This window comes from Schistocerca piceifrons, chromosome 1, assembly GCF_021461385.2.
Source record: "Schistocerca piceifrons isolate TAMUIC-IGC-003096 chromosome 1, iqSchPice1.1, whole genome shotgun sequence".
In the NCBI taxonomy this organism is placed as follows: domain Eukaryota; kingdom Metazoa; phylum Arthropoda; class Insecta; order Orthoptera; family Acrididae; genus Schistocerca; species Schistocerca piceifrons.
The window spans coordinates 899420624-899446891 of NC_060138.1; the positions used below are offsets into that span (position 1 = coordinate 899420624).

Below are 26268 nucleotides of genomic sequence, written 5' to 3' on the forward strand. Positions count from 1 at the left end.
GTAACACTGCAGATCAATCAGTTAACATCTGCACATGCTTGGGAACACTTTCAACTGAAATGGCTAATGGTCTTGAAAACGAGTGTAAGATGGCTATTGTCCTCAAAATGTTCAGAAAATTATCCTTGTAATTCTTTCAGAGTCACAATGAATTCTTCAAGCCTCTCTTTTTCTTTAACACCATTGTGCTTAGAGAAATGGACAGTATTTTTTGTCAGAATTTGTCCCTTCCACAATGTGATTTTCTTTTTAAATACATCCCCATCAAATCAGAAATTAGCTGTTTCTCAGTTAGCTGTGTCTTACTGGGGACAATATGCAATCAAGTCCACTTACAATGCGAGGCCTGCAAATGACTCTGAATGTTGTAAGTTTCTTTCCCACACTGGTTTGCTCTTCATTAATTCAACATTAGCGAGTTTTAAATCATTCCAGGCATGCCCCTTGACTTAGCCAACATACTTTGCAAATTAATTAATTAATTAATCAATTAATTAAAATCTTCGTATGTTCCATGCATGCAAAAATAGCACAAAATCTTTCTTGATGTAAAGAATAATGAATCCCATCTAGCAATCATTGTAATTTTTTGTTCTTTCATTGTCAACTGAATCTTCAAACTCTTTTTGCATGTACTGTTATGTCATTGCATAGCAAATTTGCAGTAGCCATTGATTATGTAGTTGCATAATAGATACTGACAATTCTCATCCATCTCTTCTACACTGCAAAGCCCCCACGAGCATGCAGAAGTGCTGCAACATGACGTGGAATGGACTCAACTAATGTCTCCAGGGCTGTCAGTAAATGACTAACGTCTGCAGGCCTGTCAATAAATCTGTAAGAGTACAAGGGGTGGAGATCTCTTCTGAGCAACACATTGCAAGGCATCCCAGATATGCTCAATAATGGTCATGTCTGGGGAGTTTTGTGGCCAGCGGAAGTGATAAAACTCATAAGTGTGTTCCTGAAGCCACTCCGTAGCAATTTTAGAAGTGTGGGTTGTTGCTTTGTCTTGTTGGAATTGCACAATTCTGTTGGAATGCACAGGATGCAGGTGATCAGACAGGATGCTTACTTATGTGTCACCTGTCAGAGTCTCATCTAGATGTAACGGTGGTTCCATATCACTCCAACTGCATATGCCCCACAGTGTTGCAGAGCCTCCAACAGCTTGAACAGGCCCTTTTTAGGCAAACATCTATTAGACCAGTCATATCGCAAACAAATAGCGAAGGGTAAACAGCATTCACACAACGATTCTCTAAACTGAAAAAAGTTGTGCCGACCAAAATGTACCACCCTGGAGCACTAAATGATGTGTCACACTGTGCGAAGTACTTCCGAGAAGGATCAATCAAAGGGGAGACAGACTGAGCCTCAGTTTACATTGGCTCATGGACCATTTGGAACACTGTGGCTGGCCCGTAGTTATAAAGATAAGTCTCTATTTTTTTCCCACCCCCCCAGCAGTAGTGACAAAAATAAAATATCAGAGTCCACTAATCTAAGTCTCTTCTGGGCTTTCTCATTATTGAGGGACTAAAAGTTGTAACACTTGTTCACATTTATGGTCCTAACTTGTTCTATATTTTATAGCGTATAGTTTTTTGCACATAGGGTAAACAATTTCAGCTATTTACATGTTCCATGGATCATTTTGCACGATAGATTGTAATGGAGTAGCATAAGTCATTTTACATTCACACCGTAAATCAGTTTGTTACAAAAAAAGTAATTCCAACCTGCCACTTTTAGCACATTACAGTAATAGAAATCCTTCTACAGAACGAGAGGATAAATGTTCTCAGTTTGTTATCAAATTTTATTTTGCTGTCTGTCAGACATTTTATATGTCTGGGTAAGTGACCAAACATTTTTGTCATAGATTTGTGCAGCCCTTTTTGTATTAAACACAACCGTAATATGGGGTAATGAATGTCATTTTTCCTTCTGCTATTTTAATTATGAACCACATTGTTCCTTTTGAGCTTAGTGGATTATTTACAACAAAATTCATGAGGGAATAAACATACTGTGAAGCAGAATGCGCAATTCCTGAAATCATCGATTAGCACAACTTATTATTCTTACAGCACATATTTGCGCAATGAAGACTTCCTTTCTTAAAGATGAGTTACTCCAGAACATTATTCTGTATGACATTATTGAATGAAAATATGATTTCTCTTCTCTCCCCAAGATTTGCAATGGTTCTCTGTGCAAATGTGGCTGAAGTGAGTTGTTTTAGGAGTTCCTTTTTAAAATAAAAAAAAAAAATAAAAAAAAAAGTTTCCACCTTATTTATTATTTCTGCACCATGTGTTATACTTATCGTTGGTGCAGTAGCTCTAGATGTGCAGAACTGAATTGTTGCGTCTTTTTTAAAATTGAGGGTAAGACCATTCACAAAAAACCAGCCAGTGATACTTTTAAGAACTTTGTTTACCATTTCTTCTGTTTCTGTGCAGATGCTGCTGGTAAACCTTTTGGGATGTATGGTTGTGGTCCAAGAAGCTCTTCCGTTCCTGAAGTTTCATCCGGGATTGTGCTGGACATCCTCAGAGGCGCTCCTCTGCTGAGACTTGCTGACTGATCGGTCCAACATCCGAGAGTGCCTCTGAGGATGTCCAGCGACATTCCTGGATGAAACATCATGAACAGAAGAGTTTCTTGGACCACGACCTTACGTTCTGAAAGGTTTACCAACAGCTATGTCATCCAGTCATCAAAGCCTTCATTCTATGATCTGTACAGGTGCTTGGTTTTATTACAATACTAATGTTATCTGCAAAAAGAACTAATTCTGCTTGTCGTATACTGCACGGAAGATTGTTTACATATACGAGGAACAATAATGGTCCTAATATTAAACTTTGGGGAGCCCCATACGTGTTTCTCCTCAGTTAGATATATGTCCCCAGTGGGTTTTATTGGAAGTGCAAGATCTGGAGTTTTGGCTCTAGTCACTTCAGAATATAATGTACATATCTGCTCACATGCTCTATGTAAACCATGTACTAGACGAGTCACACATATTTTGTGCGGGAAGTTTACAGAAAGGCCTTTGGTTACTTTTCTTCTTAAAAGAAGCAGCACTTCTAAACAAGAGTAAAATACTACCGAATTTCACCCCATTCCACCGTAACTGAAGATGAATAAGCAAGCCATTGTTATATGATTTGATGCTGATGTTTCTTTACATGCTGATAGAAAACTCTGCTTGGAAAATATTTCATTGTTTTCTAGTACACCTACCACAACATTTCTTCTTTCCTACTAGCAGAGTCTGATTATTTGTCAATGCTTATCCCATGCCATTTCATATTTTTCTATTTTCATAAAGCATTTCTTCATAACAGTCAGGCACATACAGTTTTCTTAATGTTGATTCTTCTGGTGTTCCATAATTTACGTGTTTTGTAAGAAAATTCCTGAGCACCGGACTCTTCACTAAAGAAATATCACATGAAAGAAAAGTTTTGGATAAATCTGCATAATATTTGGAACTTTTTTAAATTAGGATATGTGAAGAGAAAACTGCGTCACCTAAAAGAACTTGTCTGGTTGTTCTACATGAAGTGGACATTCTATGTTTACTACATGCTAAACACTGCAAGACTTCAGATTGCTCGTCTACATTTACTGATCCCACATTTTTGACTGAATAGTATCCTTCCATTACATGTTACAAAAGAGTGTGAACACTTGACTTTATTTACTGCATTATATCACCAATCATTTCATTAATATACTGTATAATCCTCCACTTTAAACAAGACATGGGCAACGACTGGAAATTGTTGCGTATATTGAGTCACCCACCCACATCATAAATAAGGGATTCCCCTTTTAGATAGCGAGACAGGCACATGTAGTGGAGGTCAGTCACTATGCAGTACATTTATGAATGAAGATAATTCAAATTGTGTTCTCATAATACAAAAATTATTAGATTTTCTGTTAACTTAAAAATTCTAAGAAGGGAAAGTGACAAATTTTGTTTTAGCAATATTATTTAAAATATATATTTACTTATACATTGCAAAAATATATTACTGAAGTGGGCTGCTTCGGGAATTTCTGTCTTAGTTACAGCTTTTTATCTATAAGTAAAAAAATATTTATTTACCTAAAAATCTGCTTCTTACAGATGACACATGATTGGGAAAGGTACACTGTCATTCTGTTGGTGGCATCATACACAAACAATTGGTTCTGGCAAGAGACAACTGATGTGGCTAATAGGAGGAAGGACTCAGTGTAACCAGTGTACTATCAGCTGAACCTCAGTGATTTTTAAGAGCAGGTGGTTTTAGAAAAGCTAATATTTGAGATAAATACTAGAAAAGCAAAGGAGTACAGCTTGAACAAGACTAAAATGAAAAATGCTTCTGGATTTTTTATTATCCCAAAATATAAGAAGTATCTTAAATGAAAATATGTAAAGTGAAATGTTAAAAGGAAGATTCTCTACACTTATCACAACCTCTCTGTAAGTCACAGAAATTGACTAAGTGCCTCCACATGGCAATGTGTTGGTATTATAGTACAATTAATAGAAAGGAATTAGTTATACATGGAGAGAGGGGGGACCAGTGCGAAGTTCCAGGCTCAATACCTAAATTAAGGTTGTATCAAATACTTTTGATAGTGTGCCATATCAGAGTATTCGAAAACACGCTAACATGGAATCCTACCTATGTACAGGCAACTGTTACAGAAAGTAGTTTTCTGCTTTCCCAGGTAGTTCAGGAGAGTGTTTTATCTCCTGTTTAAATGTTACCTACAGTACTGACAAGGAATACTGCGGTGTTGATCAGCTATTAATTCTTAGACTCACTTATCTTATACGAAATAGATGTTAAATTTTACAATAATAAAACTTTCTCTGACAACATTGGTTAAGTAATAACAGGGAAACACCTACTAAGAAGACTGCCTACACTACGCTTGTCCGTCCTCTTTTAGAATACTGCTGCGCAGTGTGGGATCCTTACCAGATAGGACTGATGGAGTACACCGAAAAAATTCAAGGAAAGGCAGCACATTTTGTATTATCACGAAATATGGGAGAAAGTGTCACAGAAATGATACAGGATTTGGGCTGGACATCATTAAAAGAAAGGCTTTTTTGGTTGCGACGGAATCTTCTCACGCAATTCCAATCACCAACTTTCTCCTCCGAATGCGAAAGTATTTTGTTGGCACTGACCTACATAGGGAGGAACGATCACCAAGATAAAATAAGGGAAATCACAGCTCGTGTGGAAAGATACAGGTGTTCATTCTTTCCACACGCTATACAAGATTGGAATAATAGAGATTTGTGAAGGTGGTTTGATGAACCCTCTGCCAGGCACTTAAATGTGATTTGCAGAATATCCATGTAGATGTAGAACATTTTTTTCAATTCAGTTTCGGTAATAAAACAAAATCATTGTTAGACCCAAATAGAAAAAGTATGAGGAAATATGCACTGCTCTCACACATTCCATGAGAGTTTTTTTTAATACTGTCCAGTTTTCATTTCTGTATCTGTCATTTTTTTATCATTTGATAATATAAAATAGAAATGGCACGATGATTTGTTGGTTAAGCAGTTTTGAATGACATAATTATTTCTGCCTTCATTTTTATAATCTTCCATTTCAGTGCCATCAGTCAAGCAGTTGTCTCAGATTCAATGGATGATTTTACCAAGGTCCAAAGCTTTGTAAAGCACAGTTGCTCATTTGTGTGTGTACTAGAGAAGAGTGTACTTCAGTATACTGAATAACGTTTTTCTATGAAAAGAGAAACAGAGAAGACATTGTGAATTGGCAGGTCGCTCATTCATTAGTCTTTGCTCCCCAGTAGCAGCAATAGGAGAGTTCTAACAAGAAGTGAGCTACTTATTTAGTTTGGCCTGCTTTCACAATTAACGTTCACAAATTTCTCCTGTTTCTGTAGTAGAGATTTCCACAGTTCTTAATATGGATGGGGACTGTCTGAATGCTATGTTCTGATGCAGGCTTAGTTGGTGACCATTTTCTCCCATCTCCAGATAGTACTGGTTTCAGTCATGCACTGGTGAATTGGATGGTGGGTTCAAGAGACATTCAGTACATTCCACTTGCCTCCCAGATCAATCCACTACTGTGGTCAGCCCCGTTACTGGTCACATTGATGTTGACCCCTCACCCATGGTAGAGTGGGAGATTGCTTTGAGCTGACGCAGACAGCAAAAGACATTTTGCGGGACTGATCCAGTCACTTGGCCTGTTTCAGAGGAAGCCTCTCAGCATACAAGATGTGAGTATTCAGAGAGGTTGGGACGATTAGTAGTTGGAGCTCCACTGTTAATCTCTTGATGGAGCTCCTTAGGTGCATGGCTGGCAAGGAGGGGAGGAAGGCCAGTGTGAAGTCTGTGTGCATACTGGAGAGAGTCATCTAGATGTGGAATGGGTCATTCTGAATGCCATGAAGAGCACAGGGTGCAGCCAACTGGGGGGTGTGATTCATGCTGGTGCTAATGATCACTTTGCATTGGAAGATATAGTTTCTGGTTTCTTGCAGCTCCCTGAAGTAGTAAAGAGAGCCGTTCTTGCTTTCAAGATGAAGTTGGAGATCACCATCTGCAGGATCACTGGCAAGTCCAACTGTGGACCTGTGGTACAGAGGATCTGAAGTAGAGGCTGAACAGGTCTGCTAATGTACAGGCTGCAGCTACCTTGATTTACACTGTAGGGTGGAGGGGTGTCAGGATCTGCTTAATAGATCTTAGGCTCATTACACACAAGCAGTGACTACACAGTGGTTGCTGTGTGGAGTGGAGTTGATGGTTTTTTAGGTTGCAGGATTGCAGAAGTATGAAAAAAAAAAAAACGGTTCGGTGTCAAAGAGTGCATGTTGGACACTGGCAAAGGGTATACCTATAAGCTGACCCAACGGTAGGAATTATTGGTATTATAGTTGTAAAGTGTGAACTGTGTTTGGAAAGAACCACAGCTCCAAGCACTCATAGGAAGCATTGAAACAGACATAGTTATAGGCTCTGAAAGCTGGCTAAAACCAGAGGTAAATTCAGTTTTCACCAAGGCGGCGGTGTTTTCATTGCTGTTAGAAGTAGTTTATCTTGTACTGAAATTGAAGTCGGTTATACTCGACAATCTGACACTCTGGCTCAAATGACATCATACTGAAGGGTTCAAGGAAAATTGGGGGTCTCATTTCAAATAGTTAGCTGACTCATTATACACTCCTGGAAATTGAAATAAGAACACCGTGAATTCATTGTCCCAGGAAGGGGAAACTTTATTGACACATTCCTGGGGTCAGATACATCACATGATCACACTGACAGAACCACAGGCACATAGACACAGGCAACAGAGCATGCACAATGTCGGCACTAGTACAGTGTATATCCACCTTTCGCAGCAATGCAGGCTGCTATTCTCCCATGGAGACGATCGTAGAGATGCTGGATGTAGTCCTGTGGAACGGCTTGCCATGCCATTTCCACCTGGCGCCTCAGTTGGACCAGCGTTCGTGCTGGACGTGCAGACCACGTGAGACGACGCTTCATCCAGTCCCAAACATGCTCAATGGGGGACAGATCCGGAGATCTTGCTGGCCAGGGTAGTTGACTTACACCTTCTAGAGCACGTTGGGTGGCACGGGATACATGCGGACGTGCATTGTCCTGTTGGAACAGCACGTTCCCTTGCCGGTCTAGGAATGGTAGAACGATGGGTTCGATGACGGTTTGGATGTACCATGCACTATTCAGTGTCCCCTCGACGATCACCAGTGGTGTACGGCCAGTGTAGGAGATCGCTCCCCACACCATGATGCCAGGTGTTGGCCCTGTGTGCCTCGGTCGTATGCAGTCCTGACTGTGGCGCTCACCTGCACGGCCCCAAACACGCATACGACCATCATTGGCACCAAGGCAGAAGCGACTCTCATCGCTGAAGACAACACGTCTCCATTCGTCCCTCCATTCACGCCTGTCGCGACACCACTGGAGGCGGGCTGCACGATGTTGGGGTGTGAGCGGAAGACGGCCTAACGGTGTGCGGGACCGTAGCCCAGCTTCATGGAGACGGTTGCGAATGGTCCTCACCGATACCCCAGGAGCAACAGTGTCCCTAATTTGCTGGGAAGTGGTGGTGCGGTCCCCTACGGCACTGCGTAGGATCCTACGGTCTTGGCGTGCATCCGTGCGTCGCTGCAGTCCGGTCCCAGGTCGAGGGGCACGTGCACCTTCCGCCGACCACTGGCGACAACATCGATGTACTGTGGAGACCTCACACCCCACGTGTTGAGCAATACGGCGGTACGTCCACCCGGCCTCCCGCATGCCCACTATACGCCCTCGCTCAAAGTCCGTCAACTGCACATATGGTTCACGTCCACGCTGTCGCGGCATGCTACCAGTGTTAAAGACTGCGATGGAGCTCCGAATGCCACGGCAAACTGGCTGACACTGACGGCGGTGGTGCACAAATGCTGCACAGCTAGCGCCATTCGACGGCCAACACCGCGGTTCCTGGTGTGTCCACTGTGCCGTGCGTGTGATCATTGCTTGTACAGCCCTCTCGCAGTGTCCGGAGCAAGTATGGTGGGTCTGACACACCGGTCTCAATGTGTTCTTTTTTCCATTTCCAGGAGTGTATCATAGTTGCAGGTAACTTCAATATACCGATGAGAAGTTGGTGGAAAATACATATTTAATGTTGGTGGGAGGCACAAAACATCATCTGAAATGGTACTGAATATTATTTTGAGCAGTTAGTTCAGGAGCACACACAATGTGTAAATGGTTGCAATAAAAAAAAATACTAGTTGTCTTGGCGACAATCAATCTTGAGCAAATACAGTGCATGACGATGGGTACAGGAATTAGTGTCTGAAGCAAAACAAGCACTGTATTGTGTGTGTGATACAGATGCAAATGAATGTGCTGGGACTTAACCCAGTTTTCTGCCAGTAGCACCACGTTACCTTAATACGTCTGGTAGCGCGCAAGTATTGCACAACAATTAAGTATAAAATTAAAAGTTAAAATTTACATTTAAAACTTTGTTAAAGTACATTTTATGGGGATATGGAGGGCAATTTTTATCCCTATTCTGCCAATGCTATTTTACCCCTGAATAGTTACACTTTTCAAAATAACTATGTGATAAAACAATGAAATTTTTACTGCATATATATATATATATATATGGAATGTTTCCCTCTATTATATTCAATCATATATATATGGTTATAATAGAGGGAAACATTCCACGTAGGAAAAATATATCTAAAAACAAAGATGATGTGACTTACCAAATGAAAGTGCTGGCAGGTCGACAGACACACAAACAAACACAAACATACACACAAAATTCAAGCTTTCGCAACAAACTGTTGCCTCATCAGGAAAGAGAGAAGGAGAGGGAAAGACGAAAGGATGTGGGTTTTAAGGGAGAGGGTAAGGAGTCATTCCAATCCCGGGAGTGGAAAGACTTACCTTAGGGGGAAAAAAGGACGGGTATACACTCGCGCGCACACACACACACACACACATACATCCATCCACACATATACACACACAAGCAGACATATTTAAAGACCATATATATATATATATATATATATATATATATATATATATATATACAAGTAAAATGAACGTAATACCTCTTATGGTTTTGAAGAAAAAAAAAATTATTCTTTCACTAGTAAGATTTTACTTTTTTTATATTATTATAAAACAGTTTCTGATTGTTTGGTGGCTCTCAATTTACTTGTAATAACTTATTACCATCTGCAGTACAAATTGACCAAATTTCATGTTTCTAACCACATTAGTTTATCAAATAATGGTACCTAAAAGTAATAAAAAAATTTAGTTTTGAGAAAAATCAATTTAAAGTTTAATATTACAATTGTAGTACATTTATTGATGAGAATTACTTACCACTAATATTTTCCTGCACCATACTGAGCATCATCTGAATCATACTGATCTTCTTTTGTGCATTTTAACTTAACAATATCTGCTTTGCAGATTCTCTCTATATCTATTTGCACCAAGGATTTTGCAGTATTTCACAAATACTGTTTTTGGTAACTGGTCCCAAATGACAGAATTCACAAATTCATTTAAATTTTGGGTTTTCCCATGAAGACATTTCTTCAACAAGGTATCTTTACAAAGGTCTCTAAATATGGGTTTAATTTCATTCATTAGTGATGCAGGTAAAGAATTTTTGTAGTCGTATCTGACACTTCTCCTGTACGTGCACCAAGTGTCAGGATCATTCGGGCAAAGACCGCACACTAGATTTTCATTTGTGGAAAGCTTATGGAAAAAGATAGCCCTTACAGCTTTTTTCATGTTTTCTGGATTCCCTACATTTCTTCTTATGGCCAAGCCATAATAATTCTGTAATCTATCTATTTCAACATTTGTCAAGCGACCTTTACCACCTGTCTTCTTACCATCTTCCAATACTATTTTTGACTTTTCTTTCAATAATCTTCTCAACCTGGACCCCATTCTCTTCTGGACATACCCAATGCACTCTAATTTAGAAATTGTGACGTTAGAACCATAGGGTTGTTCTGCACATACCCGGTCATAAGCCTTGCTGTCACCGTCCACAGATTGCACAGGGTGTCAGGGAAACCATCATACCTTATTAAAAAAATTGTCATATTTATATAAAGCAAAAACTGTTTCACACAGGAAAGACCAGGCATTTCAAATATGCTAAAATCTAAAAATTGAATTTTTGAAGCCTACTTGCCTTCTGTCTCCCCTTAATGTAATAACGTTTCAAATAACTAGTCTTAATGTACCGGGACTTGATAGTTTCTGCAAAAATGCAGTTTTATGAAAAAAGTGGCGCTAAATAATAAACCTAGAAAGCCAGAATTTGGTCAGAATATGCCCATGGAGTTCATAAATAAGTGGCAAATTTCAAAGCTACAGAACGAAAATTACGACCGGACTCAATATTTTTTAAAAAATTGAAGGTGCTAAAAACTGGACTTCGAAACATAAAATTTTGTTTTATGCTTCAGTTCACCCTAAAAATAATTACTAAGAGACCATGTTAAGCTACCTCTTCTAGTTTTTGAGTAATTAAGTGAAAACCAAATTTGTAACTAAAATATACCCATTTGTAGTAGATTAAGTACCAGTAATTTTAATGGTAAAGAATTTCGGTTACAGCACATGTTAAAACCTACTAAATAATAGAGCTATACCAAATTTTAGAGTTGTTCTATTAATAACAGCTAATACAGGTTCTAGTAAAGGTAAGGTTCAGAGGTTACAATCTACCGCTAGTTCCACTATAAAAACACTAGAAGGCAAAGCTTTTATTCAAACAATCTGAAACTTTTTCTGTGCTTTCAAACAACTTATCTAAATACATGTAAAAATTAAAAAGGTTCTAAATTAATTCATAACTATGTTATTAAAGATTATGTGTCCGAGAAAGCGGTCATTTGAGGCTGCTGCCATGTGTTAACGGCAGTAGACAACAGATGTTCCCTCAGCTGTGTGTTGCGACATAGATATAAATACAGCCCGAGAGGCAGGAGAGGTTCACTTCACACTCAGCCACTGTAAGATCCACATCTGTTATCATCGGATCGCGCTCTGCCTTGGATGATGTCAGAAATAGACTGTGACAAATCGCGTATTTGTGGTAATAACTAGTAGTGGACTCACAAGGACTTACACTGTTCTGGATCACTTAGAATTCTCCAAAGGAACTGTTAGTGTGCCATCTGGGATAATTACATATCCGCGTGGTGAATGATGACTATTATTTCCACTTTTATGGCAAGCATTTATTTCGAACATTCATTTCATCAAACAACGGAAAATCCAGGATGGAATGTAACAATACGAGAGAAGGAAAGTTGCTACTCACCATATAGCAGAGATGTTGAGCCGCGATAGGCACGATAAAAAGATTCACACTAACATAGCTTCCAGCCATTAAGGCCTTTGTCAGCAGTACACACACACACACACACACACACACACACACACACACACACACACACACACACACACACACACACACACACACAACTTGCTCACACATATGCAGTCTCACAGAGCTGAAACTACAATGCGAGCAGCAGCACCAGTGCATGATGGGAGTGGCGACTGAGTGGGGGTAAGGAGGAGGCTGGGGCAGGGAGGGGGAGGGATAGTACCGTGGGAGTGATGGACAATGAAGTGAAGTGTTGCAGTTTAGACGGAGGGTAGGAGAGAAGGTGCGGAGTGGGGAGGGGGTAAGTAGCGGAAAGGAGAGAAATAAAAATAAGACATTATAAGACTGGGTGTGGCAGTGAAATGACGGCTGTGTGTGCTGGAATGGGAACAGGGAGGGGGCTGGATGGGTGAGGACCGTGACTAACGAAGGTTGAGGCCAGGAGGGTTATGGGAATGTAGGATGTATTGTCGAGAAAGTTCCCACCTGCACAATTCAGAAAAGCTGGTGTTGGTGGGAAGGATCCATATGGCACAGGCTGTGAAGCAGTCATTGAGATGAGGGGTATCATGTTTGGCAGCGCGTTCAGCTGTTGTTGGTGGCTGTTCACGCAGACAGACAGCTTGTTGGTTGTCATGCCAACATAGAATGCAGCACAGTGGTTGCAGCTTAGCTTGTAGATCACGACTGGTTTCACAGGTAGCCCTGCCTTTGATGTGATAGGTAATGTTAGTGACTGGACTGGAGTAGGTGGTGGCAGGAGGATGTATGGGACAGGTCTTGCATCTAGGTCTGTTACAGGGGTATGAGCCAGGAGGTAAGGGATTGGGAGGATGGACGAGATATTATAATCCTACCTGCAGACAAAGGCTCCACCACTGTAGTTTTGAACCACAAGGATTACGTGGCAGAAGGACTCCGTCAGCTGTCAGATACTTCCACCTACAAACCTTACCACAGTGATCCCATTCCAGCAATGCAGCGGGATCTCCAGTCACTACTCAAATCCTTAGGCCCATCCCAGAACCTCTCCCCAGAGTCCACCTCTCTACTTACCCCAACCACTCCCCGCACTCCCACCTTCTACATGCTTCCTAAATTCCATAGACCCAACCACCCAGGACGCCCCACTGTGGCCGGTTACTGTGCCCCCACTGAGAGAATCTCTGCTCTCGTAACCTACACCTTCAACCTATTACCCAGAACCTATCCTCCTATATAAAAGATACCAACCACTTCCTCGACCAACTCTCCACAGTTCCTCTCCCTTTACCATATGGTGCCCTGCTCGTCACTATTGATGCCTCCTCCCTGTACACTAACATTTATAATGCCCATGGCCTTACTGTTATCAAACACTACCTTTCCAGATGTCCTATGGATTCCAAACCAACAACCTCCTTCCTAGTCTCCATGACCAACCTTATCCTCACACGGAATTACTTCTCCTTTGAAGGCATTACCTACAAACAAATCTGCAGTACAGCTATGGGCACCCGCATGGCACCATCCTATGCTAACCTATTCATGGACCATCTAGAGGAATCCTTCCTAAAAACCTAGAATCCTAAACCCCTCACCTGGTTCAGATTCATTCATGACATCTTTGCTGTCTGGATTGAAGGTGAGGACACCTTATTCACATTCCTCCAGAACCTCAACTACTTCTCCCCCATTTGCTTCACCTGGTACTACTCAACCCAACAAGCTACCTTCCTAGAAGTTGACCTCCACCTCAGAGATTGCTAAATCAGTACCTCCATCCATATCAAACCTGCTAACCATCAGCAATACCTCCACTTTGACAGCTGCCACCCATTTCATACCAAGAAGTCCCTTCCGTACAGCCTAGCCACCCGTGGTCGTCGCATCTGCAGTGACGAGCAGTCCCTCTCTAAATATACAGAGGGTCTCACTGAAGCATTCACTGACCGTAATTATTCTCCCGTCCTTGTACAAAAGCAAATCTCCCATGCCTTATCTTTCCAGTCTCCCACCACCTCCCAAAGTCCCACAGTCGGGCCACAGAGGAGCATTCCCCTCGTAACTCACAAGGGAACCTCCCCATCGCACCCCCCTCAGATTTAGTTATAAGTTGGCACAGTGGATAGGCCTTGAAAAACTGAACACAGATCAATTGAGAAAACAGGAAGAAGTTGTGTGGAACTGTGAAAAAATAAGCAAAATATACAAACTGAGTTGTTCATGGGCAGATAGGCAACATCAAGGACAATCGGAACGCAGGAGCGCCGTGGTCTCGTGGTAACGTGAGCAGCTGCGGAACAAAAGGTCCTTGGTTCAAATCTTCCATCGAGTGAAAAGTTTAATTCTTTATTTTCAGTTTATGTGACAAACTCTTATGTTTTCATCACTTTTTTGGGAGTGATTATCACATCCACAAGAAAACCTAAATCGGGCAAGGTAGAAGAATCTTTTTACCCATTCGCCAAGTGTACAAGTTAGGTGGGTCGACAACATATTCCTGTCATGTGACGCACATGCCGTCACCAGTGTCGTATAGAATATATCAGATGTGTTTTCCTGTGGAGGAATCGGTTGACCTATGACCTTGCGATCAAATGTTTTCGGTTCCCATTGGTGAGGCACGTCCTTTCGTCTACTAATCGCACGGTTTTGCGATGCGGTCGCAAAACACAGACACTTAACTTATTACAGTGAACAGAGACGTCAATGAACGAACGGACAGATAATAACTATGCAAAAATAAAGAAAGTAAAATTTTCACTCCAGGGAAGACTCCAACCAAGGACCTCTCGTTCTGCAGCTGCTCACGCTACCACGGCGCTCCTGAGTTCATATGGTCCATGATGTTGCCTATGTGGCCCATGGACTACTCAGTTTGTATATTTTGTTATTTTTTCACAGTTCCACACAATTTCTTCCTGTTTTCTCAATTGATCTGTGTTCAGTTTATCAAGGCCTATCCACTGTGCCAACTTATAACTAAATCTGAGGGGGATGCGATGGGGAGGTTCCCTTGTCAGTACCATCCGGGACTGGAGCAACTGAATTACATTCTCTGCCAGGTTTTGGACTACCTCTTGTTGTGCCCTGAAATGAGAAATGTCCTACCCATTATCCTTCCCACCCCTCCTACCGTGGTATTCCGCTGTCCACCAAGCCTACACAGTATACTCGTCCATACTTACACAACCCCTGCTCCCAATCCCTTACCTCATGGCTCATACCCCTGTAATAGACCTAGATGCAAGACCTGTCCCATACAGCCTCCTACCACCACATACTCCAGTCCAGTCACTAACATTACCTATCACATCAAAGGCAGGGCTACCTGTGAAACCAGTCATGTGATCTACAAGCTAAGCTGCAACCACTGTGCTGCATTCTATGTTGGCATGACAACCAACAAGCTGTCTGTCCGCATGAACGGCCACTGACAAACTGTGGCCAAAAAAAAAGTGGACCACCCTGTTTCTGAACATGCTGCCTAACATGATACCCTTCATCTTAATGACTGCTTGACAGCCTGTGCCATATGGATCCATCCCACCAACACCAGCTTTTCTGAATTGCACAGGTGGGAACTTTCCCTACAATATATGCTACATTCCCATAACCCTCCTGGCCTCAACCTTCGTTAATCACTGTCCTCACCCATCCAGTCCCCTCCCTGTTCCGATTCCAGCACACACAGCCGTCATTTCACTGCCACACCCAGTCTTTTAATTTCTTTTATTTTTATTTCTTTCCTTTCCGCTACTTACCCCCTCCCCCCTCTGCATCTTCTCTCCTACCCTCCGTCTAAACTGCAACACTTCACTTGAGACTCTGTGTGTGTGTGTGTGTGTGTGTGTGTGTGTGTGTGTGTGTGTGTGTGTGTGTGTCTTCTGCTGACAAAGGCCTTAATGGCCGAAAGCTATGTTTGTGTGAATCTTTTTATCATGCCTGTCGCGGTTCAGCATATCCGCTATATGGTGAGTAGCAACTTTCCTTCTCTCTTATTGTTCCAATGTAGCATTCATTTGAGTATTATTAGTCAAGGCGTAAGAGAATTTGATAGGAACGTGCCGTAGAAGTCGCCTATGAATTGCTAGTTGTGCTGTTAAGAATAGGAAGATTTGTGATTTTCGAAGTGTTGTCTGAGAGATACTTAACTCAATATATGTTTGAATAGAACTTTGTACTTTCATTTATAATCATAGTCCTGATCCCACTAAGTAGAAGGAAAATAGAAACATTTCTTTCAGTGGGCTGGACCAGAATGTGGCCATGCAGACTGGGAACTAAGTTCAGTATGTTCTCCATCACTTTCTGGCTGACCACAAAATTAGTTGCCAGCCTCGCGTGAGAAAGACAGCGTAATATACAACTACTATACAACCAACTCCTCTTCTTAATAAAACCTGCCGCCCCACATGCCCACAAGGTGGTTCCATACAGACTGAATATTGTAACATCCAAATCTATCTAAAATTAATGCAAAATATAACTATTAAAAAAGGATAAGAATTTGCCTGATGGCTCGACAAGAGAGAGTCTCTGTCCCTCCCGAATTAACTACATAAGTGTTGAGTAGATGTGGCTTAGATTGAAAGTAGTAGTACTGATGGCAGTTGAGAGGTTCATATCCAGTAAATTAAGAGAAACTGCACAGGTCCCCCATCATCCACAAAGCAGTTCAGGACACTTTTGCAGATGTGATGAAATAACGTGCAAGATTTAATAGAAAGAAAAATTTTGAAGATTGATGTTGTTTTACATAAGCTCCAAAATCAGCTTGGACTTTAGTGTGAGATGCTTTTAATAGCTTACACAATGACACTGTCTTGAAATTTGGTAGAACATTTGGAGAGATTTTAATCACATGTAATGTACACCAACAGCACAATCATTAACTTCACTGTGCTGTGGCAATGGTACTGGTGCTGGTGACAGGCCACTACAGAAGAGTGACTGAACTTCATTTTCCAAACTTTCTTCACCAAAGAAGATGCATTAAATATTTCAGAATTTAACAGCACAATCATTAACTTCACTGTGCTGTGGCAATGGTACTGGTGCTGATGACAGGCCACTACAGAAGAGTGACTGAACTTCATTTTCCAAACTTTCTTCACCAAAGAAGATGCATTAAATATTTCAGAATTCAAATCAAAAGTAGCTGCCACCATAAGTAACTTACAAGTAAATACTCTTGGTGTAGTCAAGCAATTCAAGCCATTTAATGAAGGCTAGTCTTCTTGTGCCGATTGTATACCAGTGAGGTTCCTTTCAGAGTGCACTGTGCAATAGCTACATACTTAGCAATGCTGTAAGATTTTGGAACACATACTGTGTTTGACAGTTATGAAATACCTAAAAGAAATCAGTTGCAGACACATAGCCAGCACAGATTTAGAAAATATCAGTCTTTCAGTATGCAACTAGCCCTCATTCCCATGAAGTAATGAGTGTGATTGACAGGGGCTCTCAAGTTGATTCCATGTTTCCAGATTTCCAGAAGGTTTTTGATATTGGTCCTCGCAAGTGGCTGTCTAATCAGATAGTGTGTGTATGGAGTAATGTCTCAGTTTTGTGACTGGATGCATGAGTCCCTGTCAAAGAGGTCACTGTATGTAATAACTGATGGAAAGTCATTGAGTAAAATAGAAGTGATATCTAGCTTCACACCAGAAAGTGTTATAGGCCCTTTGCTGTTTGAGAGATTATGTAACCAGTCCTCTTTGATTGTTTGCAAATGATGTCATTTACAATGTAGTAAAGTCATCAAAAGATTGTCATGAAGTACAAAATGGTTTGCACAAGATATCTATATGGTGTGGAAAGAGGCAATTCATGCTGTACATTAAAAAATGAGATCCTCACATTACTGAGAAGAATTCATTAAATATCAGCTACATGATAAATAATAAAAATTTATAGGTTGTTGTTTCAACTAAATACCAAATACTGACTGTATACTGATGTTATAGTAAGGTGTGATTACTTGTAAAATTCAGGTGAGGCAGTTTACAGTTGATGTCAAGTTAAGACTAAGTAAAAATTATTATTATTGAGTTGTGTAATGTAATGTGAAATTTCACTGGTGTGAAATCTGTTAACTGTAATGACTTGGACTCAAATTACTGTTTCATAGATACATTCTTCTATGTGCTGTTCAGTTAAAACCCATATCTACAGTTTAGAGTATGTGTCTTTCGTCACCATATTTGTTTTGTAATAAACCTACCACTTTTATTCCTGCATTTCACCTAACTAATACTGTAAAATTTGAAACTAATAACACTTTCAGATACCAGAGAGAAACAATTAATAGACACAATGCAATAAAACTGCAAAGTTCTATTTCTGACATGTACCCTCTTAGTCAGCAGATTGGTAAACCCACACGCTATGCTTCTTTTATTGTGTTACTGTGTAGACAAAAACTGCTGCTTCTTTTGTTAACATGAACTTGCCATTGAGTTAAGGAATAATCTTCTGAGATAATGAAGTTTCAAAATAAAAAAATAAATAAAAAATTAAAAAATTCAGCAAAAGTGAGCAGTAGGCCTGGTGTTGAAAGGAGAGAATAAAACACATCAAAGTGCCTATCCAAAAACGTTGCAATTTTATACTTCCAAGTACTTTGCTGTTGAATTATACTTTTGGCAAGTAGAAAAATCTGTTCAGATGAGCACAATTGTATGCAGCCACAACAGAAAGAAAAAAGTTCTACATGGAATTTTCTTTGCTGCACACCACTTGCAGTAGATTTTTCTATACTGATGTGAAAGTTAACAAGACATTCCAGACATGAAGTTTGTAGCCTTCTAAAGGAAATTTTATTAGCTGTATGTTTCATAAATTTACTCTAAATTTGGAGTCTGAGGTTGCAGATTGTCACAAACAAAGTAGGAATCAGTGTTCAGTGCCAGTAATCATCAAAGCATACAGTACGTAACTCTTGTTCTTCAGAAATAATTAGCTCTATAATAACAACAAAATTGTAATGCTGGGCATATGTTCATTTCAACATGCTAATCTCCAAAACTATTAGACAGATTTCATGCACTTTGCCTCATTGCATCAAAATCGGATCATGGAAAAAAATGATATTGTTGTTTAAAAGTTTTATTTAAAACTGTCTTGTCTGTCTGAACATGCTAATTTCCAAAGGTACTAGACAAAGTGTCATGGGGGTTTTTGCAGGTAACTTGAGTGTAGCTCAGGGCAATGAACGTGTAGGCAATATTTCATAAAATTGGATCTCATATACTAGTATACCTAAAATTATCTGCTGAGCTTAATAGTTCACATGTTTAATTATCACAATGTAGTACAGCAAAGAATCAACAGATGGTAGTGCTAGTTTTGTAGTACAGCGAGCGCATTGCTGCTGCTGCTGCATGCTACGCTGCTGAGGCTGACAAAGAGCTGAGACAGCATGTGTGCTGTGGTGAGATGTAAGCAGAATTGTAGTGTTGTTCTTACGACACAAAGCAAATTTTGTCGTGTTTCTCATGCAACAATATGGGCAATGAGGCGGTGAGAAGAGAGCTATGGCAGCAAAGGGGCCTTTGGTCATGCAACTCATAGTCTGCTTAGCGATGAATGACAGATGATCACACACACATCCCTCCTCTGTATATTAAATGCTGAGGGACATCATGGACAAAGGTATACAATATGATTGCTGGCTGCTACAGGGACAAAGCCAACATCAAGCCCATTGACTCTAATGCTGCAATTGAACTGCAAGTGGCAAACAAGGCCAACCACAGTGCACCCTAGAGCACTTTGGGCACCCAGATAATGGAGAGACAAAAGAAGAAAAAGACATTACCAAGACAGTGCAAGAAGTCTACCAAGGCACTCATCTATGGGTGACCTTGGACCTGTGACTAGGCAGCAGTGAAGGAAGGGCTGTTGCATGCTGGGTTTGGGGATGTGGGCATAACCGGACAAACAGGAGGAAGCCACTGCAGTTTGCCATGGCCAAGCAAATGGCAGGCAAACTTTTGCATTGTGGAAGCTAGTAGGCTTCCTGATGAAAGCAGAAGCATTCCCTCCATGCCTGGAGCAATAGTAGCAGTGCTTAAAGTGCCAGGAAGAAGGCCACATGACTAAGCATTGCCGTTAAAGCCCTGCATTACATAAAATGCTCAGGCGGCCATGTGTGACAGTGGAAGATAAGAGGCAGCAATATGTGCTTCCTCTCGTGGCCCACATGTTGCTAACAGGTGCAACTACCCAACTTTCAATGGTCAGAACTAGGCCACAAACCTGAAGACAATGGCAAAGAAGAAATGCCGTCGAAGGGGAAGTTGTCAACAGACAACTGCACCCAAGACACGAGCAGACATCAGGTGTTCCCTCTGTCTGCAAACAGCTGAAATATTGTGTGTGTGTGTGTGTGTGTGTGTGTGTGTGTGTGTGTGTGTGTGTGTGTGTGTGTGTGTGTGTGTGTGAGGGGGGGAGGGGGGGGGGGAGAGGCAGCTACCGAGGAGTGACCAGATATACCAACTACCACCCGCACATGGCCAGAATACCCCACCCGTGAGTGGCTGGGGACGGGGGGAAGGAGGGACCAGTCGCTAGCGGAAGGGCAGCAACTGCTGCTGTCAGCTGTGGTCAAGGCAGCAGCAGCAGCCTTCAAAGCCACCATAGCAGCAGAGATTACCTCATTCATGGCAACCTGGCTGCTGAAATGGTGCGAGTGTCCCATCAACAGCAAAAAATGCACTCACAGCTCACACGAAATCTCAGCTCACGCAGCAGAAAAACAGGTTTCCATCGCTGCCCCACTGACGGAGTGGGAGGGAGAGAGCAGCAGGCAGGCCTCACCATGGAAATACTCAGGGGCTACTGCTGAACAAACCAGGACATCTTTGATTCATCAGGAGTCGACATCAACTAAAGAATCAAGTAGTCAAAGGAAACGCTCTGAGGCTTTGGCTACTTCATTCGCTACACAGGAGACATCCAGCTGAGGACAGACCTCCATCTGTCACCCTAGGCAACACAGGATGAGTGTTGTCACTAGGTGACACCTTTGCTCAAGGCCCTAGGATACAAACCCTAGCACTTGGTCATAACTTGATACATACAAGTTCACCATGCTGCTGCACGGATTTGGACTGACCTCTTTATGAAAAGCAGAACACAGTATCAAGCTGCATGATACCCACAACTAACATAGCCTACCTTTGCCATGATATGTTACAGATATCAAGCAATTCACGACTGCTCATACTACCCATTCTGACTATCGCTAACACTGTTTTTCCCGAGGCACTTGCCTTTGCACTTTTTCCCCCTCTGTCCTTTATCCTGCTACCCTTCATTCACTTTTTGACCACTCTATGTCCTCATTGGGCCCATGTTCGTGGGTAATCCTACCCAGAGGCATAGACAACATCATGGTACCCCAAGCTGTGAACTCCTCAATTTACAACTAACAATACAGAGGTGGCAGTAGATCTTTTGAGATGGTCACAGCATTGGTGTATGCCTGGAGGTGCTCCATCCTCATTGTAGTACCCCAAAGGTCTAATAGATAGTGCTGTTAGTCTTTCCAACTCAGTAACAGACGTATTTCGGAATTGTATACCAGAGGCAGAATTAAGTGCTGCAATCTTACTTTTACAAATACAAACTAATAGCGAATTGATTTGGCTAGGATATACTAATTTTGCTTTGTGTATTAAAAACTTAAAACAACATCGCTTTTGTTCTTTTGACAGATTATATTTATATCTTTGCTAGGAAAAACAAATTTATTAAGTTTGTTTGAGATTTGGGTGCCTACATATTTCATTTTGATTTAGTTTTATTTATGAATAAAAGTGCCTAGAAAACCTAACAGTCTCTCTGAATGCACCAGAATAGCTAAAAGACATGAGACTCTTGTCTCAATAATTCAGGGAAAATTGTGAGGCGAACTGCAACTCAAGAACATCAGGCTTTAACTCACTCTTCGGAAACACTTTTGAAAAGCGAGGTGCGACAGAGATGGACAGCAGGTGTATAGTGCTGCAAACTATGAGAGGAACTAAACTAGTGCATCAACACTTTTCTAAACAAAATTAGTTATTATCACTTAAGATATGTAGTTGTTAATGTAGTCTACAGAAGCAGCTCATCACAGCTGTATCTCTGGTATCTGTCACATTACATGGGAATGAATTAAATAACATTTTCATTTTCTTTCTCAACAGTCAATTCCATCTGGCCGCGCAGGTGTAGCCAGAGGAGCCTTAGAAGTTGTGGCCAGTGATGGCAAACCTCGATCGTGGAGGGGCAGAATTAGAGGATACCATGAACCCTTATCTTTGCTGTGGGCTCGTAAACATTGCCTCACTGTTGATCCTGCTGCACTTGGATCGTCATCCTCCATCACACTGTATTGTTCAATTTCACTTCATGCCCCTATGGTGTTGCCAGTTACACATAAAAACATGGAACAAGAAGATGATGACACCTTCGCACAACAGCAGAATCTCAATAAGAAGCAACAAGAAACAGCAAAGGAAAGGAAATAGTAACAACAATAGCAAACTGACACTATCCTGGGTGCTGGTTGCCTTTTGAATGTTCTTGGTATCTTTATGCACGACTGCAGTCATAATCCTGGTGTACTGCAATATTATTTTATACTGGGTACCAGACAAGCAAAATCACAGGAAGTTGTTGTCCTGACACTGAAGTTCATTAGCTCATTTGTTGCAAACAGCTTATTTCCTGAGGCTAAAGTGTCTCGTGAACAAAGAGAATTAGTTCTCTTGTTTGAACGCATCAGTCATGTTATATTTTTGCTAACAATTCCATAACAGCATAATTTGTCATGTAGTGTTTATATTGTCTCAGTTCATTTACGAGTCTTTAATCATTGGTTGTTACACTTGTGTAATAGCTAAAATTATCTAATAGTAGGTCTTGACATATAATTATGTCTTATTAATAACTATTAAAAAGCCATTTTGCAGATAATTATATAGCCAATATTTTTGGACAAATATTTACTAAACATTTCATTTTGTCTTACTCTTGGTGAAAATTATTACTTATTTTTGATAATGGTTGTTTCTAGGTCCCATTTTCAAAGTAATCAGACAAGTGAACAGGAAATATTTATTTGCAGTAGAAACAAATAAAACACACACACTTTACTCAGATAATTATTAAATATGAAAATCTACCAGATTTGTTCATCTGGATAAGTAAGAATTCAGTCTTCCTTTAGTTTTTGTAGCCATTTATGAGCTCTGATCTGTTGTGTTATTTGCATAAATTTGCTTTTAGGGTAAATATAAAAGTTTTCATTTTCGTAATGAGTAATTACTGTATTTCATTTATTAATGAAATAAACTTGCAAATCATAAAAGAACATACAAAAAAAATCTCTTTTTTGACAATGGTCATCTTCATGATGCTGCATTGTGTGTTCTCATTGAATTTACATCATCACATCCCATTAAAGTGTGAAGTTATTATGCTTTACACACACAATTTTAAAAACTTTATATTTATGTAGCATGTTTTTCACTGACAGTCTTTTATAAATTACATTTAACTTATTAATTGTATGAGATGAATTGCAATGATACATACATTTCAGAATTAGTGTATCCACTGTGTGGGCAGTGAAACATTGACTTTGTAGTATGTAGTATAAACATGGCAGTTGCCTGCAAACAGAAACGTACAATACTCACTACCTGAGGCAAAAAGGAGTAGTGTGAGGCAACAAGCTCTGCCATACTCTGACAAAGCTGCCAGGCTACACCCATATTTTGTGAAAGGAGACATGACACACAAACTCAGAAATCGGCAATTCCTTTAGTTGTGGTGAGAGTTGTACTTGAACTCAGTGACAGACCAGGATTAGTTCCCTCACCCATTTCAAAATAGAAAACAATGAGCAACCCAAAGTATTTGGCAACAGATACTGCAAAATTGCTTGCCGAGGTTTGCAGTGTCGTAAGTAAGGTAGTTCAAGCCCAATCTCTATCTGTACCTTATGCAACCATAGTTGCAAACACCCTCCAAGCCAAGTTAAGTGTCCGCTACATACCACAAGACTACTGTTTAGCTGTGGGCTGGCATTACATTATTGTTGAGAGAGAACATTACTATTGTGGTGTGGCAACCTCGCGATCATCTTACTCCCAAACTTTGTAGTTGGGATCATATGTAGACAATACGTGGGTGTAAACACACACTGAACCATAAGCACCTTTGGAAACAATATATAAGTAACAATTGTGGCCCATCGAACTATCATTATTCTACATAATGTGCTCGTTGCATCAAGTAAGACACTTTATCTTTCAAAGATGTGACAGTTTCTGGAAAACACTACAGTAACAGTGTGTGACACACACAAGCATTGAGAATACAGGGCTATTACAAATGATTGAAGCGATTTCATAAATTCACTGTAGCTCCATTCATTGACATATGGTCACGAGACACTACAGATACGTAGAAAAACTCATAAAGTTTTGTTCGGCTGAAGCCGACAGGAGCCGAGAAAGCGTATGTCGTGCTTGAAATGCACTCACATCAGTCAGTCATAACAGTGCAACGACACTTCAGGACGAAGTTCAACAAAGATCCACCAACTGCTAACTCCATTCGGCGATGGTATGCGCAGTTTAAAGCTTCTGGATGCCTCTGTAAGGGGAAATCAACGGGTCGGCCTGCAGTGAGCGAAGAAACGGTTGAACGCATGCGGGCAAGTTTCACGCGTAGCCGCGGAAGTCGACGAATAAAGCAAGCAGGGAGCTAAACGTACCACAGCCGACGGTTTGGAAAATCTTACGGAAAAGACTAAAGCAGAAGCATTTCTTAAACAGGAGATTGGAAAACCGATGGATCGGTCGTGGTGGAGATCATGATCAACAATTCATGTCATGGCCTCCACGCTCTCCCGACTTAACCCCATGCGATATCTCCTGTGGGGTTATGTGAAAGATTCAGTGTTTAAACCTCCTCTACCAAGAAACGTGCCAGAACATCAACGATTCTTTCGAACTCATTGATGGGGACATGCTGTGCCGAGTGTGGGAGGAACTCGATTATCGGCTTGATGTCTGCCGAATCACTAAAGGGGCACATATCGAACATTTGTGAATGCCTAAAAAAACTTTGAGTTTTTGTATGTGTGTGCAAAGCATTGTGAAAATATATCAAATAATAAAGTTATTGTAGAGCTGTGAAATCGCTTCAATCATTTGTAATAACCCTGTATTGGTGAACATTTACAGGAAATCACAGTGGGTGGGGAAGGCCTTACCATTACCACTGATGTATTATCATGTATTTGTCATCAATGTTAACACGTTGAGTGGTGAATGTTTCACTGGCAGGGCCTCCACAATGTATGTTTGAACAAAGACAGATGATTCAGTTTATTACATCATGATCAGATATTCAGTATCGATTGGTTAGTAGCTATTGCAATTTCTTTTCATGTGAAAGCCACATGTCCACATTTACAGACGGCAAGATGATCACTTGGGCATTCATTCATACCCAGGTGTACTGGTATGAAATGAGCATTTTTTTGTGAAAATGAAACACTAATTTTGAAGTGAAAAGTAAAAGCATTTTATTCAAAGTACTGACCACTGCTTTCTATACATTTTGACCACATTTCTGGCAATGTGTGGACACCATGCCAATAGAAATGTTCGACTTTTGAAGCATACCAATCAGACACCCAATTTTCGACTTCTTCGTAGGAATCGAAGTGTTCCTCAGCCAATGCGTGTCCCATTGATGAAAACAAATGGTATTCAGAAGGGGCCAAATCTGGTGAATGTGGCGGGTGGAGTAGCAGCTCCCAGCAAAGTGTTCTGATTGTATCCTGAACCAGTTTTGCTTTGTGTGCAGGTGCATTGTCATGTAAAAAAATTACTTTGCCATGTCTTCTGGCCCATTCTGGTCTTTTTTCAATCAATGCATAGTTCAAATTGATCATTTGTTGTCTGTAGTGATTAGTATTCACAGTTTCGCCGGGTTTTAGCTCATGATACACCACACCTTTCTGATCCCACCAAACACAGAGCATTGTCTTCTTGCCAAATCGATCTGGTTTTGCAGTCGATGCTGATGTTTGTCCCAGATTAACCAATGATTTTTCCTGTTAAGGGTTCTTAAAATAAATCCATTTTTCATCACCAGTAACAATTCGATACAAAATTGATTTTCTTTAATGTCTTTGAAGCAAAATTTGACAAACGGTTTTTCTGTTTTCCATCTGTATTTTCCACACTTTTGGATCTTTCCCATAGCTTTCAAACGGTCT

General features: G+C 40.7%; 1 protein-coding gene across 1 annotated transcript in view; it reads left to right on the forward strand.

The window, feature by feature from the left end:
* LOC124716989 overlaps positions 1 to 23254 on the forward strand; it is a 229569-nt gene extending 206315 nt beyond the window's left edge. Inside the window, exon 9 of the mRNA XM_047243616.1 lies at positions 22175 to 23254. Coding sequence (XP_047099572.1) covers positions 22175 to 22498 — 324 coding nt within the window. The 3' untranslated portion in view covers positions 22499 to 23254. The remainder of the gene's footprint in view (positions 1 to 22174) is intronic.
* Positions 23255 to 26268: the final 3014 nt, after the last annotated feature.